General features: G+C 36.1%; 3 protein-coding genes across 5 annotated transcripts; all 3 read right to left on the bottom strand.

The window, feature by feature from the left end:
- Nucleotides 1–6: 6 nt before the first annotated feature.
- Nucleotides 7–4496, bottom strand: LOC147552039 (uncharacterized). 2 transcript variants are annotated; one of them, XR_015238813.1, is made up of 4 exons: nucleotides 2301–4487; nucleotides 1390–1480; nucleotides 481–969; nucleotides 7–390 (listed from the first exon to the last, which is right to left on the bottom strand). XR_015238813.1 is itself a non-coding variant. In XM_086672334.1 (3 exons), exons 1-3 carry the CDS (start codon nucleotides 4287–4289, stop codon nucleotides 779–781), a joined length of 2271 nt encoding a protein of 756 aa, XP_086528460.1. In that variant the 5' UTR covers nucleotides 4290–4496; the 3' UTR covers nucleotides 7–778. The 2 variants fall into 2 exon arrangements, 1 of the variants encoding a protein (XP_086528460.1); XM_086672334.1 differs by having other exon boundaries at nucleotides 7–969; nucleotides 2301–4496.
- A 1241-nt stretch (nucleotides 4497–5737) lies between these two features.
- Nucleotides 5738–9412, bottom strand: LOC147552038 (tetraspanin-19-like). Its single transcript, XM_086670531.1, has 6 exons — nucleotides 8684–9412; nucleotides 8102–8201; nucleotides 7096–7176; nucleotides 6886–6990; nucleotides 6455–6649; nucleotides 5738–6011 (listed from the first exon to the last, which is right to left on the bottom strand). The coding sequence occupies exons 1-6, from the start codon at nucleotides 8851–8853 to the stop codon at nucleotides 6000–6002; spliced, it is 663 nt and encodes a 220-aa protein (XP_086526657.1). The 5' UTR covers nucleotides 8854–9412; the 3' UTR covers nucleotides 5738–5999.
- A 2273-nt stretch (nucleotides 9413–11685) lies between these two features.
- Nucleotides 11686–15600, bottom strand: LOC147552037 (defensin-like protein). 2 transcript variants are annotated; one of them, XM_086671172.1, is made up of 5 exons: nucleotides 15412–15600; nucleotides 14396–14449; nucleotides 12673–12776; nucleotides 12222–12260; nucleotides 11686–12100 (listed from the first exon to the last, which is right to left on the bottom strand). In XM_086671172.1, exons 1-5 carry the CDS (start codon nucleotides 15485–15487, stop codon nucleotides 11963–11965), a joined length of 411 nt encoding a protein of 136 aa, XP_086527298.1. In that variant the 5' UTR covers nucleotides 15488–15600; the 3' UTR covers nucleotides 11686–11962. The 2 variants fall into 2 exon arrangements, with proteins under 2 accessions (XP_086527298.1, XP_086527299.1); XM_086671173.1 differs by lacking the exon at nucleotides 12222–12260 and having other exon boundaries at nucleotides 15412–15544.

Genomic DNA, 15600 nt, shown 5'->3' with positions numbered 1-15600 from the left:
GTCAACTTTTTGTTTAAAACTTCGACATTAATATTAATACAAACGAGTGTACACAGAAGTTAGTTATTTATGTTACATCATCAAGTCCTATAGACAAAATCATAGTATGACTTATCCTTCACCCAACTTATATTTCTATCCTGAAAGATCTTGTTGTTTCTATCCTTCCAGATGCTCTAACGGATTGCTATTGGAATTAGGGTCCGCATCTCTCTCTCCTTATCTTCTGACTTGGAGTTTTTGCCACTGAATGATGGTCTGATATATCGATTTAGGGATGCACCACTAGTTCCTTGAAGTGTTTGTAAAGAAGCCCCGTAAGATTCTTGCCATATCGAAACGTAGAAATAGTTGTTCAGCTGATTCTTCAAACTCAACACTGTTGGAATCCTTAATTTCAACTCAAACAATGCAATTTACGTCATAAATATTTCCCAAGTAATACTCAATATGTTCAACTACCTAGTTAATAGAACGAACCTTAATCATTCATAAGGAAACTTCATGTTTCTCTAAGTCTTCGTCTTCAAATGTTGGCAACAGTGTAAGCACCTATTAAGAACTGGTAGAGGGAGAGAGAGAGAGAGAGAGAGAGGTTGGGTTGGTGCTGGTATCATCGACATCACAGATAAGTGACATTCTTATAAAGATGCATCTGCAAGTCTTCTTATTTCTTTATTGTATCAGTATATCTCTGCATTTTATTACCTCTTTGCTTGTGGCAGTAACTTCAACCTTTCCTTACAGTATGCTTGACCCCATTGGGAGTTTAATAAAACTAAACGTTCCAGTAGCTGATCTCAGATATACAAGAGGATAGAGCTTCTCTTACTTGATCATTATTTGAGTCCATTTCGAGAGAATCTTCCAACAATCTTTTCGCCTGAAGAAGCAGTGTCATCTTCTCTCTACTGTTGCTTCGTCGCAGTTGAGATCTTTGACGTAATGCTATACCCCATCTGTACAGAGCTGCAAAACTGAACTCGTTCAGGAGATTAATTACCAAATATCATGTGGACAGAGAGATACACATAAATTTTGTGCCAAAGTACAATCTAAAAGTAGGTAATTCTCTAAATTTAAACTCATTACTTCTCGAAAAATTCTAACAGATAACCAGTTAACCACTTATCCGCCCTATCCCCCACGTGTACTAGGATGATGAACCTTGATATTCGCAGTAACAAAATAAAAATCTACAAACTGGTGGATTGGTGAGGCCGGAGTTTAGCCAATAGAGAGCAGTGGTACAGATGGCACTCCTCTTACTTCCCAAAAAGGGTTTAAGCAGTTTGATCATCTCCGATACCTAGAGGAATTACTTAAGTGAAGCAAAAGTGTGGGTGACATGATATAAATAGTTTCATAGTCCAATTAAGTGAATCATACCATCGGGTGCATACGCGTTGCTCTTTGACATCATAGCATCAAATTTATCGATCGCTGCAAGATACATCTTGTCAGCGTCAAAAGCCGCTTCCTGAGAACAGTTGAAAGTAATAAATTAGATGAAACATTGGAAAGTAAGAAAAGTAGTTACTTTTAAGATAATCCCACATTGATTTGGAAAGGGCGTGTGACCAGTTCATAAGTGGAGGGAAAGCCTCAAGTCTAGGCTTGGCAGGAGAGAAGCCCGAGACTACTAATCATTTGGTATCAGCGACCCGAAAAGAAATATCTTAGACCTATAGTCTATTGAAGTTAAAACCAATGTCTGAGAGAATGATTGTTGATTTGTTGGCACAATCCCACAGTGGTTGCGGAAGGGGCTGCTAGCCAGTTCATAAGTGGACGGAAAGCCTCACTACTTGAGCTAACTTTGGGGTGAGAAACCCAAGAAAATCCAACACTGGTATCAGAATCCAAGAAGGAAAAAATCATAGACCAATAGTGAAATAGTCTATTGAAGTTAAAATCCCACATTGGTTAAAGCCTCACTATTTGAGCTAGCTTTGGGGTGAGAAACCCAAGAGAATCCAACACTGGTATCAGAATCCAGGAAGAAAATCATAGACCAACAGTGACATAGTCTATTGAAGTTAAAATCCCACATTGGTTGGGATTTTTGGGATAATCCCACATTGGTTGTGGACGGGCTAGTGTGGAGTGAAAGCCCCACGCCCTCACTCCTGACTAGCTTTTGTGGTAAGAAAGGTCCAAGACCAACCAACAGTTACTTGCAAGAAGTAGTATTTAAGCAATTATGGATCTAGGTAGTTTTAAACTTCATTACTTATGAGTTCTGACTAAAGTACTCCTATAAAAATGTAATGAACTACCAGAATCAAAAGGGTACTTACTGGCCCAATATCTGAAACCAACTGAGCACGATAGGATAGAGAAAGACCCCAATTATATAAAGCTCTGGCATCACTCCCATCAATGGATAGTGCCATCCTGTATTTTTTTCCAGCCTCAACAAGGAGTTCTTCACACTCTTCACACACATCAATGAGGGAAGACACAATTTTATCTTTGCTTATGACTCGATCTTCACGTTTCCTATGCATTTCCTCACCTGTTAAGAGAAGACTTCGCAGCTCACGACTTATCTTTAATTTGAGTTCTCCATGAAGAAGGAATGTGTTTCCTAACTGGCCCACAGCAAGTAAACTCATGGGCTTCATAGATATGGCTTTGGAGAGTAATCTAGCTGACTTATACAATAAGACCTCTGCCTTTTCTTCATCAATACTACCCTTTAAACATTCCTTAGCCTGTTTAAGGAGACTAGTAGCATCAGTTAGATGTCGGTCAAATTCTACATCTTCCGATACTACTGAAGATGATAATTTAGAAATTTCTTCCGTATCACTTGCAATATGAATATTCTCCAAATTGAGGCCATCTCCAAACGCTTCTCTTTGTTCTCTCAAATCATATTTGCTAGTTCCATTTATACTGTTATTTCTGCTATTGGGAATGTAAGCTTGGTAAGATTGCTTGAGAGTATATTCATCAAGTTCTCTCGGTCCATTATCCAAACCCATATCCATTTGATCACGAAAACTATCACGGGAATAAGGCATTTCATTTTTCTTCCTATAAGCCATCTGGATGAAGTTTCTCTGATTCTTCAAAAACTTCTGATTATTACTCTGAGAATAACACTCCTCGTCGTCCAGTAATGACCTAATATTCCTCAGTGAATCTACTGACTTCCGTTTAGCCATTGCTGGAACTTCTTCCATTTCTCCCTCTACTACCATTTCGTCTCCATGCTGCTTAAAAGATGCTTTATTAGGGCCTCCTTGCGATGAAGTGCCTATTTTGATGTTTCTTGTGCCATTCTTAGAAACCTGATCCAACACATTTTCTTCTATATTTCTATCAGAACGTCCGATACCATGAATTTGACTATTCGCCATTTTCGAATTCAATTCTTCCATTACCTCTCTTTTAGCAGTATCCTTCACTTTACTAGGTTTTGACCCAATAGGTTTATGTTTGAACAAACCACCAATGAACCCAAGAAAATCGAAAAAACTCATGCCATTATCACTTTTTCTCCTAATCGATTTCGAATTAGAGTTTGTCCCAACTTCTTCATTCTCAGCCGCCTCTCTACTAGAATCGGTTGAACCTTCCATTACATTCTTCTCTCGTAATATATCCAAGCTTATATTTTTTAGTTCATTATGATAACTTTCTAATTCACCCACTTGTACAAAATTAGAATTCATAGCTCCTTTCATTTCTTTTTCTAAATTAGCAATTTTATTGTTCAGCTCATTAAAGAAATCCACAGAATTTCTTAATTTTTCAGCATAAACCCTAGAATTCTCTTCTTTAGAACCCTTTTTATTTCGAAATCTAGTTATATCTTCAATAGAAAAAACAACTCCACCTCCACGTACAAATCCCATTGAAAAACCAATACCGAAAATCAAAACAGTAGCTGGAAATACTAAAATTGTGGAAACCCTAACCCTAGAAATTGCCAATGCTGAAACTAATCCTAGTATAAACATGAAAACTTGCTTACCATCATCAATTCCTAAAGAAACCAGAAAACTTTGTACCTTGTTTAACTTACCATTTTGATTTGGATGTTCAATAAGCTTCAGGTCATCCCACCCACCAAAATTGGAGGAAATTGAAGTAGGATGAGTAGATGTGGAGATTGAACAAAAATTAGGTGTTTTTGAATTAGAACTCCATCTGCGATTTGGAAATTGGAGGAAAAATCTGTTTTTGAGATTAATGGATCTGAAATAGAACCGAGAAAGGGAAGGTGAGGAAGGAGAATTGTTCTGAGAAAGAAGAGTTTCAGAAATTAGGGTTTTCATTGGAAATTGATTGTAACAAAAAATGATGAATGGAGGCGAAGCTCTTGTATGACCTGAAGGACCTGAACTTGAGTTGTATCAGTTCTCTTTGTAACTGTTAATATCTCCTTTATACTGTCGGATTCTTGAAACCGGCAACACTCATTACTACAAGTTGGGTTTGGTATAGAGTATTAGGCCTTCTACTATAAGCAACCCATTTTGGATAGGGGGACTGACTGATAAGGAAGTCCTATCTTTTTATTTTCTTAACGCCCCATGGATTGGGGCAGTCCGAGGGCACTAAGACTGGCCTCACCAGTGGGGTTAAACAACGAAGATTCAACCCAGTCTAAGGGCATCTCCAATGGGACACTCTAACAAAAACTCTAAAATCTAGTTGTCAAGTGTCAAATAAAGAAAGATTCTCTTTCTTCGGTGTCAATATAGAGATACAAAATTTTGTTGGTCTCCGATGAAGATCTCTAAAATCTCTCTACTTAATACACATGTCACTCTTAAATTGAATATGAAAAAAAGTAGTTGAAAAGAAAAAGTTTCTATTAGTTTAAATTTTAAAGTCACACTTAGAGAGTCTTAAAGAGACACTCTAGTTTTAGAGTTTCTCTCTTTAGACACTCTAATGTGTCCACCTCATAATAGAGTGTCTAACAAAGTGTCCCATTGGAGATGGTTTTTTAACAAAAACTCCAAAAAGTCATATGTAGTGTTAGAGATTGAGTGTCCCATTGGAGATGCTCTAAAGCCCATCGGGACTGTCAAGAGAGAGATGCGCTAAGAGCAAAAGGACTGGGCACCTTTAAAGGCACATATGGCAATAGGAGCCACTTCACCATGGTCAAACACGTTCGAATTTATCAAGCCTTGGTGCCCTCCAGCTCGGGCTTACATCTAATAGGATCAAGTATTGTCTGTTTGTTTTTTCAAATCTGAATTAGTTTTATGCGTAATGTAGTCGGTTTGCATGTTTTATGTTAAGATCTTAAAACAAATATTCGTATCTAATGTGTGTTTTCGGCTAATAAAACAAGTCTGAATTTGATAAAGAAGAGTCACTTTAAAGTCTAAATGAGAAGATGATGTGGTATAAAAAGGAGAAGATGATGCAAACTAATGTTTTAAGAATTTCTTCTAGAATTAATTCCATTTTAGCCCTAAGAAAATTTCCAAGAACAGTTGAAATGTTTTGTCTTTGGGAGCCAAGGCGAACCGTCGGTCACACAAGGTGGCCAAAAAGAAATTGCGAACTTAGAAAATTTAAAGGAGAAAATGTGAATTTTGACCAATTTCACATCATACAAAATTTTAAAGGGAAACAAAACACTTCTTCCTCATCTCCTCCCACCACCACCAAATCCGGTCACCGCCACAAAATTCGGCCACCACAACCACTATTCCTGTCTTAGTATAGATGGGATTAGTGATGACCAAACAACAAAATTAACCAGTGGTAGAAGTAAACATTACATAAAATGGAACTAATATAATTTCTAAATGTTGTATACTGCCTAACTATCAGGTGGTGAATAGTAAAACAGTTCAATTTTACATGGTATGTAAACTTTGTAAGCTATATATACATGTACAAACACAAATTTTGTTCATGCATAATAATTTTGAAGCAACATTCAATCTTATTTACTGAGATGCTCACTCAAGAAACACAGCTATGATCTTCGCGATTTTCCTTTCCAGTTTCTCTCATCACTATTACTTGTTTGCCTGGAAGAAAAAGAAAAGGAAAAGTGTAGCAGAATTAGAACAGGCTGCAATCAAGATAAAAATTGGAACTCAAAAACAGCATATATGTATTTTTTTTTTTGCTCTTGTCAGAAGACTTCATATCTGAAATTTTCGGTTATTTTCGTTCTGAGTTCGAGTCATCGAAATTTGACTTGTTTTTGTTAAGGGCCCAATAGTCATTTGAGGTTATTTCAGACTATGGACTCCTAATTCAATTATTTTCTATCTTATTCAAATAGATCCAAAATCAAACCGAGTTATAGCCAATCAGATGAGCCAGGAGTGAAATAAGAAAATTAAAAAATTTATATATATTCTCCAATCTGACTGGAGGCAACTTCAGATCTCGGTAGATGGGGAACTCTCTTCAGGTGGCCTGATATTTAAACATGGAAGAAAAGTTTGGATATGCAACAAAGTACCTTGTCATGAATTCTTATATTCCAAGAATCATTTCTTGGAGCAAAATGAGGTTGGCTAACAATGTAAGCCGGTGGGTGCACGGGGTTCTTCAAGAGAGGCAGCCTTGCTGGAGCATAATCATCGTCACTATCGTAGTCTCTTCCTGAATCTGGCCCAAGTGCTTTAACAATCATGGACAATAAAATTGTCAACCCCTGCATTTTAGACACACGAACACGATACTTTAAGTATCTACCAATCTCCTTCATCTTGAGCAATTCTAACAGAGGAATCACCATAACTTACATAGACAAGGAAAATTTCGATTCAATAAGATGTGGTATTGATATTACTGGAGTAGAGATCTAGGAGAAACTTCCAAGACCCAAATTTAATAGTCCTAACTCCTAACCTTCCGTTAAAGACAAATGAAAGAGACAAGTTCACATACCTGAGCACCAACAACCGATAAGCCAATCCATTTTGAAATCTCAAAGTTTTTGCTAACAAAATTTTTGAACCCATTAAAGCTGCCCGTAGGATCCTCAGGGAAGTCCTAAAACAAGTTCAAAGATATTTAAAACATCTATGATTTTATTTATATGATTGTGAGATTTTTCAAAATAACCAAAAGTGTCTACAACGTGAATACACAGCATACCTCCTCCCAGTGCTGATTAAGAAATATGTCGGCAATAACTGCGCCCTCGAGCAGTAGAGATAAAAGGACAAGCAACATGTACTGTGGCCAGTTAAGTTCAACCAGAATAACCAGTTATATACTCGGTACAAAGCATTCTTAAGGAGCCGATGATAAATCAAGTTTGGGACCTTGTCCGACACTGACCAAGGTTTCTAGTTACAAATGGTTTTTTGAAGAAGAACAAGAATTTTATTCATAAAGAATGAAAAGGATTATTACAAGAATAACCGGGCTATATAACCTATAACATTCACATGGTTTCAAACAATGCCTCCTAATTCAAATTAATAGGAAAAGGGACGAATAGGCGGAAGGAACTTCGAATTTTTATTAATTGCATTTTAGAGGAAGATTGTAATTACTTCCGTTAAAAAATGAGAATAGTACAACATATAGGCTAATAGCAGATCAGCTCAGTAAATCATTCATATCATAACACCCATTCTTCGTTTCTCTAAGGCCTTCTACACTAACACTTCCTAGAACCTTCTACGTATCTAACCATCACAGTAAACCTTACCCCTGATATAAAACTTTATTAGGCATACTTTTAAAGTTTTCTTCCTATTCATCCACCTACAAAACATCATCTTTGTTACATTCACAAACCCAGTGTTGTTTCCTAGCATCCATATTCAGCCACACAATTGCAAGATTAAATACTTCCAAGAATATTAAGTACAGTAACAAATTCATTTTCAGCCCTATTTTGTTTTCACCAAGAATATTTTTCGGAGTAACTAAATACTTCCAGAGACACTGATCAGCTAAAAATATTTCACAACTCAATTTTGCTTTAGTCATGTGAAATTAAATGTAGAAGTGTTACTATGGGTAGAAGCGTTGGCCCATAATCCTACTAATTCGAAAAAGTAATCAAATAGAAAATAAAGGAAAATAGAAATGAAAAATGCAAGAAAATGGTCTTAGTGGAATTAGTTTCATAAAAAGGAATCAAGGATACACAAGAAAGGCAGTGCCCATTTGCAGTTTCCGCAGCAATATGACCGGAGAATGTTACCAGGCACAAATAAACTCCAATCCCGAAAGTAGAGAATATGAACCTGAATTTTTACGACGACAAGTGAACAAAATATCGAGAACATGTTAAGAAAATAACCATATGAAGAACAAAGAAAATGTGAGTTTTGCCTCATGAAACCGCTAATCACTATCAACTTCTTATACTATGTAGTTGGTCTCGGTGTCAGTCCCGATCTAGTTCCGGCCCAGACCGCGACGGAGACAGACTGGGAAACTGGGCCGACACAGCAGGTACAGCTAATAAGTAATAAGAATCTTATATTCTCACACACATAAAATTGTAATATTACATCAGATATGAAGTTCTAAGCTTCAATCAGCTTTGTTTCATTTCAGCTTTTAAGTGAAGCAGAATTTCAAGCACAACTAGTAAAATTTGGTTCTAATTGGTAAAAGTGATCGATTTCTCAAAATATAAAAAGTGAATCAAAATTCCTAAAGCTTCAATGAAATATCAAGAACAGAAACAAGATAGAGAGAGAGAGAGAGTTGAGAAGTATACCAAGGAATTGGAGTATTAGAATCCCCCCCAAAGGGCCAATCATCAATGTTTCTCTGCCAAACCCTAAACATCCATAAAGCGTATATGATAATAGCTATTCCAGCAATTCCTATTATTGAATTCACAAGCTTCAGCAAAGATTGAAGACAACTCCTCAACACACTCACCATTGTTTCCTATTGAGATTGAATTGAATTGAATTGAATTCTTTCCAGAAACGAAATCGAAATCAACAATCTCTCACTCTTAACACCCTAGAAGAAGAGACAACCTTCTAGGGCTTTTAACGCCCCCAAAGTTTAGCAATTTTTTTTAAATCAATTACTTACTAGTTATCTTCACTAAATAAAGATTGGGAAATTCAGTGAGAATTAGGTTTTGTTTCAGAGCGTTTATTGTGAGAGGGAGAGAGAGAAGTTTTGTATTTTTGAGGGATTCGTTGCCAACCGAAGATTCGTTGGTAAGGCAGTTTGCGCCGTGTAGGAGATCTGGAAAGTTGTTTTCACAGGTCACTGTTTCTCTTTGGACTTCTATGCCCATTGGTTATTGGTTCAATCATACTTTCCATGTTCTCAATCTAATGATCTAGTCTTATTTCACATTACATGTGTTGATATAAACCCTAAAACTCTCGATCTTTAAATTCAATTATCAGATGATTAACACTTGTAGAACGTAATGCATTTCTCAAAAAAGAAAAGAACTTCCATAAATGTACATGTCTGGAACGGTAGTTTGGGACATTAACAATGTTCTTTAATGTTGGGGGTATTGGTTTAGATACACGATCACAAACATTTGCATACATTTTTATCAGAGAAGATAATAAAAATAAAAACAATTATAGAAGTAAGTAATGATAATAACAACAAAAATAATAATATTCACTTGATGGGAATGTCCAACAAAATATATTTTAAAATGTTATACTCTAAAAAAAGTAACTTTATTTCAAATAATAACATAATAAATAAAATAATCATCAAATTTCCACCAATTTCCAACAAGATATTTTGAAATATAGTGTGCATGTTAAGATAATAATAATAGTAATAAATAGAGTTAATTCCTATATGGTCCCCTACTTTGTGACTAGTTTCCTTTATGGCCCTCTTTTTTTCGTAAATTCAAATATGACCTCTTTTTTGATGTAATTGCCCTAACTACCCTTCCTTTAAATCTTTTTTCAAAATTAAAAATAAAACTATAATTCCACCTCATTTCCTCTCCACCACACATCTCTCTCCATGTCAACTCTCTCTCTCCACATCACCTCTCTTTCCAACTCACCTCTCTCTCTCTCTCTCCAACTCACCTTCATCTTCTCTGATTGAAGTCGCCGGCCGGAGATTTTTCCGGCCGGCGACTTCCCAAAAAAAAAAAATTTCTCTCATCTCTCTCTCTCTCTCTAAAAATCCGGCGAAGGGGGTTTCCCTTCGCCGGAGCCGTGAACAGATTGAAGGTCTGCTCGTGAACAGACCAGATCTGGTCTGTTCACGGCTCCGGCGAAGGGAAAACCCCTTCGCCGGATTTTTAGAGAGAGAGAGATGAGAGAAATTTTTTTTTTTTTTTGGGAAGTCGCCGGCCGAAAAAATCTCCGACCGGCGACTTCAATCGGAGAAGATGAAGGTGAGTTGGCGAGAGAGAGAGGTGAGTTGGAGAGAGAGAGAGAGAGGTGAGTTGGAAAGAGAGAGAGGGGTGAGGTGGAAATAACTTTTTTTTTAAATGTTTTAAATTTAGAATTAAGAAGGGTAGTAATGACATTTACATCAAAAAAGGGGGTCATATTTGAATTTACGAAAAAAAAAAGAGGCCATAAAGGAAGCTGGTCACAAAGTAGGGGGCCGTATAGAAATTCACTCTAATAAATATCTACAAAATATCTACTAATGAATGTTCATTTTCTACAAAATTCTAAAGACATTTTTGAAATATCAGTAATTTTTTTCATATGATAAGAATAAGGTAGATGTTCACCACTACTTGGTTCAGCAGTTGGATACCCAGTCCGCATACCGGAAGTTCTAATTTCGAGTCCAATAAAAGTAGAAACCCATAATTCATTAACTTGGTTTCAATAAGGTAAAAGTTAAAATAAATGGACTCACCCCTTGAGAGTCTTTATATGAATCAAGATGTCTTTAAGATAGTAGTTATTGAGTTTAGTCAACTCGTGATATATTTATACCGTGTAATGATGTAATAACTTACTTTTTCTCCTCAAGGTACAAAGCCTTTAATATCCTTCAATTTCCACTCGAGTGGTTAACGCTAATAATAGGTTACCGGCTCATAGCAAGAGACTTGCAATTTCAGAGAAACGGTCATTGCGGGAAGCATTATTCACAACAACGATGATAGGGGGACTCCCTGGACATACTCCCAAGTGTACTCCTTCTCACATTGACGGTCATTTTGATCTTTTCACAGTTTTGTCAGACTGAAGAGACCAGAGTGACCTTGTCATGTGAGAGGACACTTGGGATTATACCCCAAGGAGTCCCCCATTCATTTTCTTATTCACAAAGTCTCTACACCCACACTTCATTCCGAGTACCATTTATTCTCTTTGAAATTATGGTCTAATAATTTGTCAAATTTGACCTCTTTGTAAAGAAATGCTACCATTGTTTCTCTTTGAAATTATGGTCTAGTAACTTGTCAAATTTGAACTCTTTGTGAAGAAATGCTACCATTTATTCTCTTTGAAATTATGGTCTAGTAACTTGTCAAATTTGAACTCTTTGTGAAGAAATGCTCTTCGAATGGACAATGGGAAGGCAGAATTACACTAGGGGTAGTACTAATAGAGTCCGTCAAAAGTGTGTTAGTCCACTTGTAGCACTTTGGTCTAGTGCAAATAGCAGCACCCTTAGACAGAAAGGAGTAGTTGATGGAGATAAAACTGCAACCAAACCACAAAAGTCAAAAGCTAGGCAATTCCCACCTACTTTCCCAAAAAAAACCCATTAAGTACAATCTTAGAGAAATTCAAATGGTAATGCTTCACAATTACTTTCAAATCAAATTCAAGAATTGGTTACTAGACAAAACTTTGTTACTTCTCATAATTACTATATCACATTTCTTCTTTCATGTATTTGTGCTACCCACACAGCACAACTGAAGAGTACAAAAATTTGTTACTTTTACGAAGAAAAGATAAATATGACAACAGAAAAAGAAAAAAAAAAAAAAAAGCAGCTGTCAAAATTGGTTAATTCCCAAACCATGGGCACATTTTTTTTCTTTTACGGCGAAAAATGAGTAATAAAGCCTTTACGCAGAATTACAAGCCATTTCTTCAGCAGATGGGATATTTTCACTGGGAGATGATGGAAGTGGTTTTTTCTCTATGCAAGGCTTTGGTGGTCTCTTTGGTTGGACATGTTCAACTGTATCCGTAGGAATCCCAATCTGTATTGCCCGAAAAAAGAAACTTAAAGAGAAGGAAGAAGACAAAGAGGTGATCTAAATACCTTAAAATAACATCATCGGAAATTTACCAAATTCAGATTTAGATGTTGCGTATACTGACCTTGTAACCACAGCCGGATACACAAGCATGAAAACAATCCTGTATAGGGAACGAAAAATCTATAACATTTATTGCTAAAGGATATCGATAGAGATAGATGAAACTTAAGTGTGTTCAATTCCACTATCTTGAACTTTTATTCCATTATCTTCTATTCCTCTCCTATGCTAGAACTATCTAAATCTGACTTGGTAAAAGAAAAAAGATAATTTCGTATTGATGTGGGTGTGACGTGATAGGACTATTCTTCTGGACGTCTGATTCCGGTTTGACTGTGGGTCCATTTGATTCAGACTTTTATATTCGGGCGTGTCAAATTCAGACAATGAGAACACACACGTATATAAGAAACATATTACTATTATTCACTTGTTCTTATCACTTCCATCATGGGCATTTCATATAATAAAACAGAGAAGAGAAAAAGCCATGTTTAAAGAGAGTTAGTTACCTTTGAGTAGTTTTCGGATCCTGGAGAACGATCAATGAAAGCACTCCACTGCTGGTCCTTGAACACTGGATCCTTGTAGCATATTTCATTGCACGCTTCCACACCTACGATAATGATAACATACTTACAACCAAACTGAGAAAGAATAAGATTGTCATAGTAAGATAACTTCCATAAGTAGAGGTTTTAACATCACAAACTGATATTTAGATAGTAATTGGGTAAAAGGCATCAAATTTTAACCTATCAAGTGATGATGAAAACAAATTCAAATTGAAAGTATTCATGCATGTTTAACTTTCTAAGAAAACTTACTATCAAGTATCAAGGAAAGAAAGAAACTAGAGTAAACCTCAGCAAGCTTAAAGGCATTCCAATTCTGCTTTTTCATATTTGAACTCATTTATAAGGTTAGCTTTTAAGTATGTAAAACTAAAAATGATAAGGTGTCATGGTTTACATAAGAGAGTGAAAGTGGTCAATTTAATCAAGTTCAACTGCCACAAGGATAAACTTGTTCACAGTTCCACTTCCACCCATCGTATTGAACTTCTTCATCGTGTTTTTATTTGTCCTAGAATAATCATATTGTACTCGTGAGATTCACGGTACAACAGAATCTCTACTGAGTTATGTATCGGCCTGGACTACAGATGTATAACGATTAATTCCTAGAGAAGCACAGAGCTCGTAATATGATACATTCTGCGGTCTTTTGACAAACATCTGACTTAAAATAATGAAAATTCATAGAAAGTCAGAAACGAACATGTTATGACGTTGGTTTGTACTCAACACTGATCCTACTAAAGTCTAGACAGATCAAGAAGGAAAAATAAATAAAATTAGTCAGATAAAATCTTGACTGTATCAGATATTTATAAACACAAAAGATTCCCCTCGACCTTGTCTAGATTTTAAACCTTACTTGCTCTGGTTTTGCTTGTAATTAAGTTTCTTCTTGCACTGCTTGTGGGGTTAGTACTACCAACAGGTTCTAAATTTAGCTATGATAAAATCCTAAGCTAAACCGAACCCACTTAATTAGTAATACTCGATTGAGAGTTTTAAATATGTAGCATAGTTTTGTCCTTATGCTTAAATTCATTCTTTACAAATGATTGTGCATTCGAACATGTTCTTCCCGAGCAAGAATCCTGCTTCATGATTAATCACTTTTGTCTGTTTGTTCTTTACGTGCTATTAACATGGACAATGTTGACGGAACCACTATTATAGTATTATGGCGAGTAGAACGTGCCATTATGGAGATACAACTGTACTCATATATTTACTCTTGTCGTATTAGGTTGTTCACTCTTTACTTACGGTTTCTTTTCTGTCTAACCAACCATTATTAGATTTTACACAAACTAAGTTAACCTAGGACAATTTACAATCCTAACAAGATTTCTGGACATGTTCACTCTAGATTTACATGCACATTATAGCTTGTGAAGTGACCGGTGGATCTTACAAGTGTAACCAAGTGGACGATATGGCAAAAAACTAAAAAAAGTAGTATCCACTTTACATAGGTAAAATGACTTCGGTACAAGCCCTTACTGTAATAACAAGAATTCTTAATGGTCAATGAATTATTTATCAATTTAGTCATCAAGAATTGAGCAGGACATCTCCTTATCCTTATCAGACAACAAACCCATTTCTCAAGCTCATGAAAATATTCAGGGACCTATATAATGAACAAAGTAACACTTACATTCTTCCCATGTGTCACCATCAGCAGCGCAACCCTTCTTGCAGAAAACTCTCCCTATAAAAACCTATCAGAATTATCATATTGATCCAATTGGAAACATATATAAGAGTAAAGTAGCAGAAAATTCTCCTAAAAGAACAAAAATGAATATCATTACGTCAATGAGTCAATGCTACAAAAACTATTACCATAGTGCAGGTAACCTTCTATACCTACTAACATCACTCGCGATAAAGGAAGTGTAATAGTCCCACATCACTCGCGAGAGTGTCCGGAGCCTGTGTTACTGGTGAACACTCAAGCTTAGTAAGTGTCAAGGCCTTTTGGGTGGGCTCGTCGAGTCTTAGCCAAGAAGAAAACCCATACCTTTGCGCTTGGGCTTGAGGTGTCTAAAGCCGGAACAATATCGATAATTGCTAAGGCTCGGGGCATCACAGGAAGAGTAACGAGAAAACCACAAAAGTGAAAGATGAAATCCATTTACCTTATCAAAATGTCCTCTTATATTTTGGCACTTCAAAATTTAAATGGATGCAGTTTATAACTTTGTATTCACCGCCCCGTAAAGAGAATGTGTGCTCATTACCAAAAATGCACATTTTAATCATAAATAAATGCCTTTTTTTTAGGGTTTTCATACAAGTTTTTTGGAATTCAAACAATTTCCTGATGAACAATTTTTTACTAGGTTATTTATTCATTCAATCGTAAACATAATGTGACTCCAAATACATAACTTGAACATTCAATTCATGATTAGCAAGGAGCATTCAAATTCAAAATTCTGGAAAGATATTCATTCTTGTATCACGATTTAAGATCATATAACACGAATTGATATCAAAATCATCACCTTAAAAGACAGAATAGATTAGAATTCCCTTTCCATTAATTTCAATCGAACATTGAGATAACTTTACTTGAAAATTGATGGAGTGAAAATTAGAAAACGAGCGGAAAAGAGCATTAACAAAAAATTCAAGAGAGAGAAAGAGAGAGATGCATTTATTTTTTACATGGAATTTGGGTGAGAGCAGAGAACTTTTTGGTGCATTCACTTCCGCAGGGAGGCGTCCATTGTTGAGGAAACATATTTCACGATGAGAGAGAGAGAGCCGGTAATACAATTTTAGAGAGAGAAACGAGAAAAGAGAGAGAGGTAGGGAGAGAAGATTAGAAACTAAAAATTGGTCGGTTCTGCTCCT

This window comes from Eschscholzia californica, unplaced genomic scaffold, assembly GCF_041429995.1.
Source record: "Eschscholzia californica isolate CP2 unplaced genomic scaffold, dmEscCali1.0.p SCAF_3, whole genome shotgun sequence".
NCBI lineage: Eukaryota > Viridiplantae > Streptophyta > Magnoliopsida > Ranunculales > Papaveraceae > Eschscholzia > Eschscholzia californica.
Note: the sequence above shows the minus strand (reverse complement) of the source record. Positions and strands in the feature narration are given on the sequence as shown.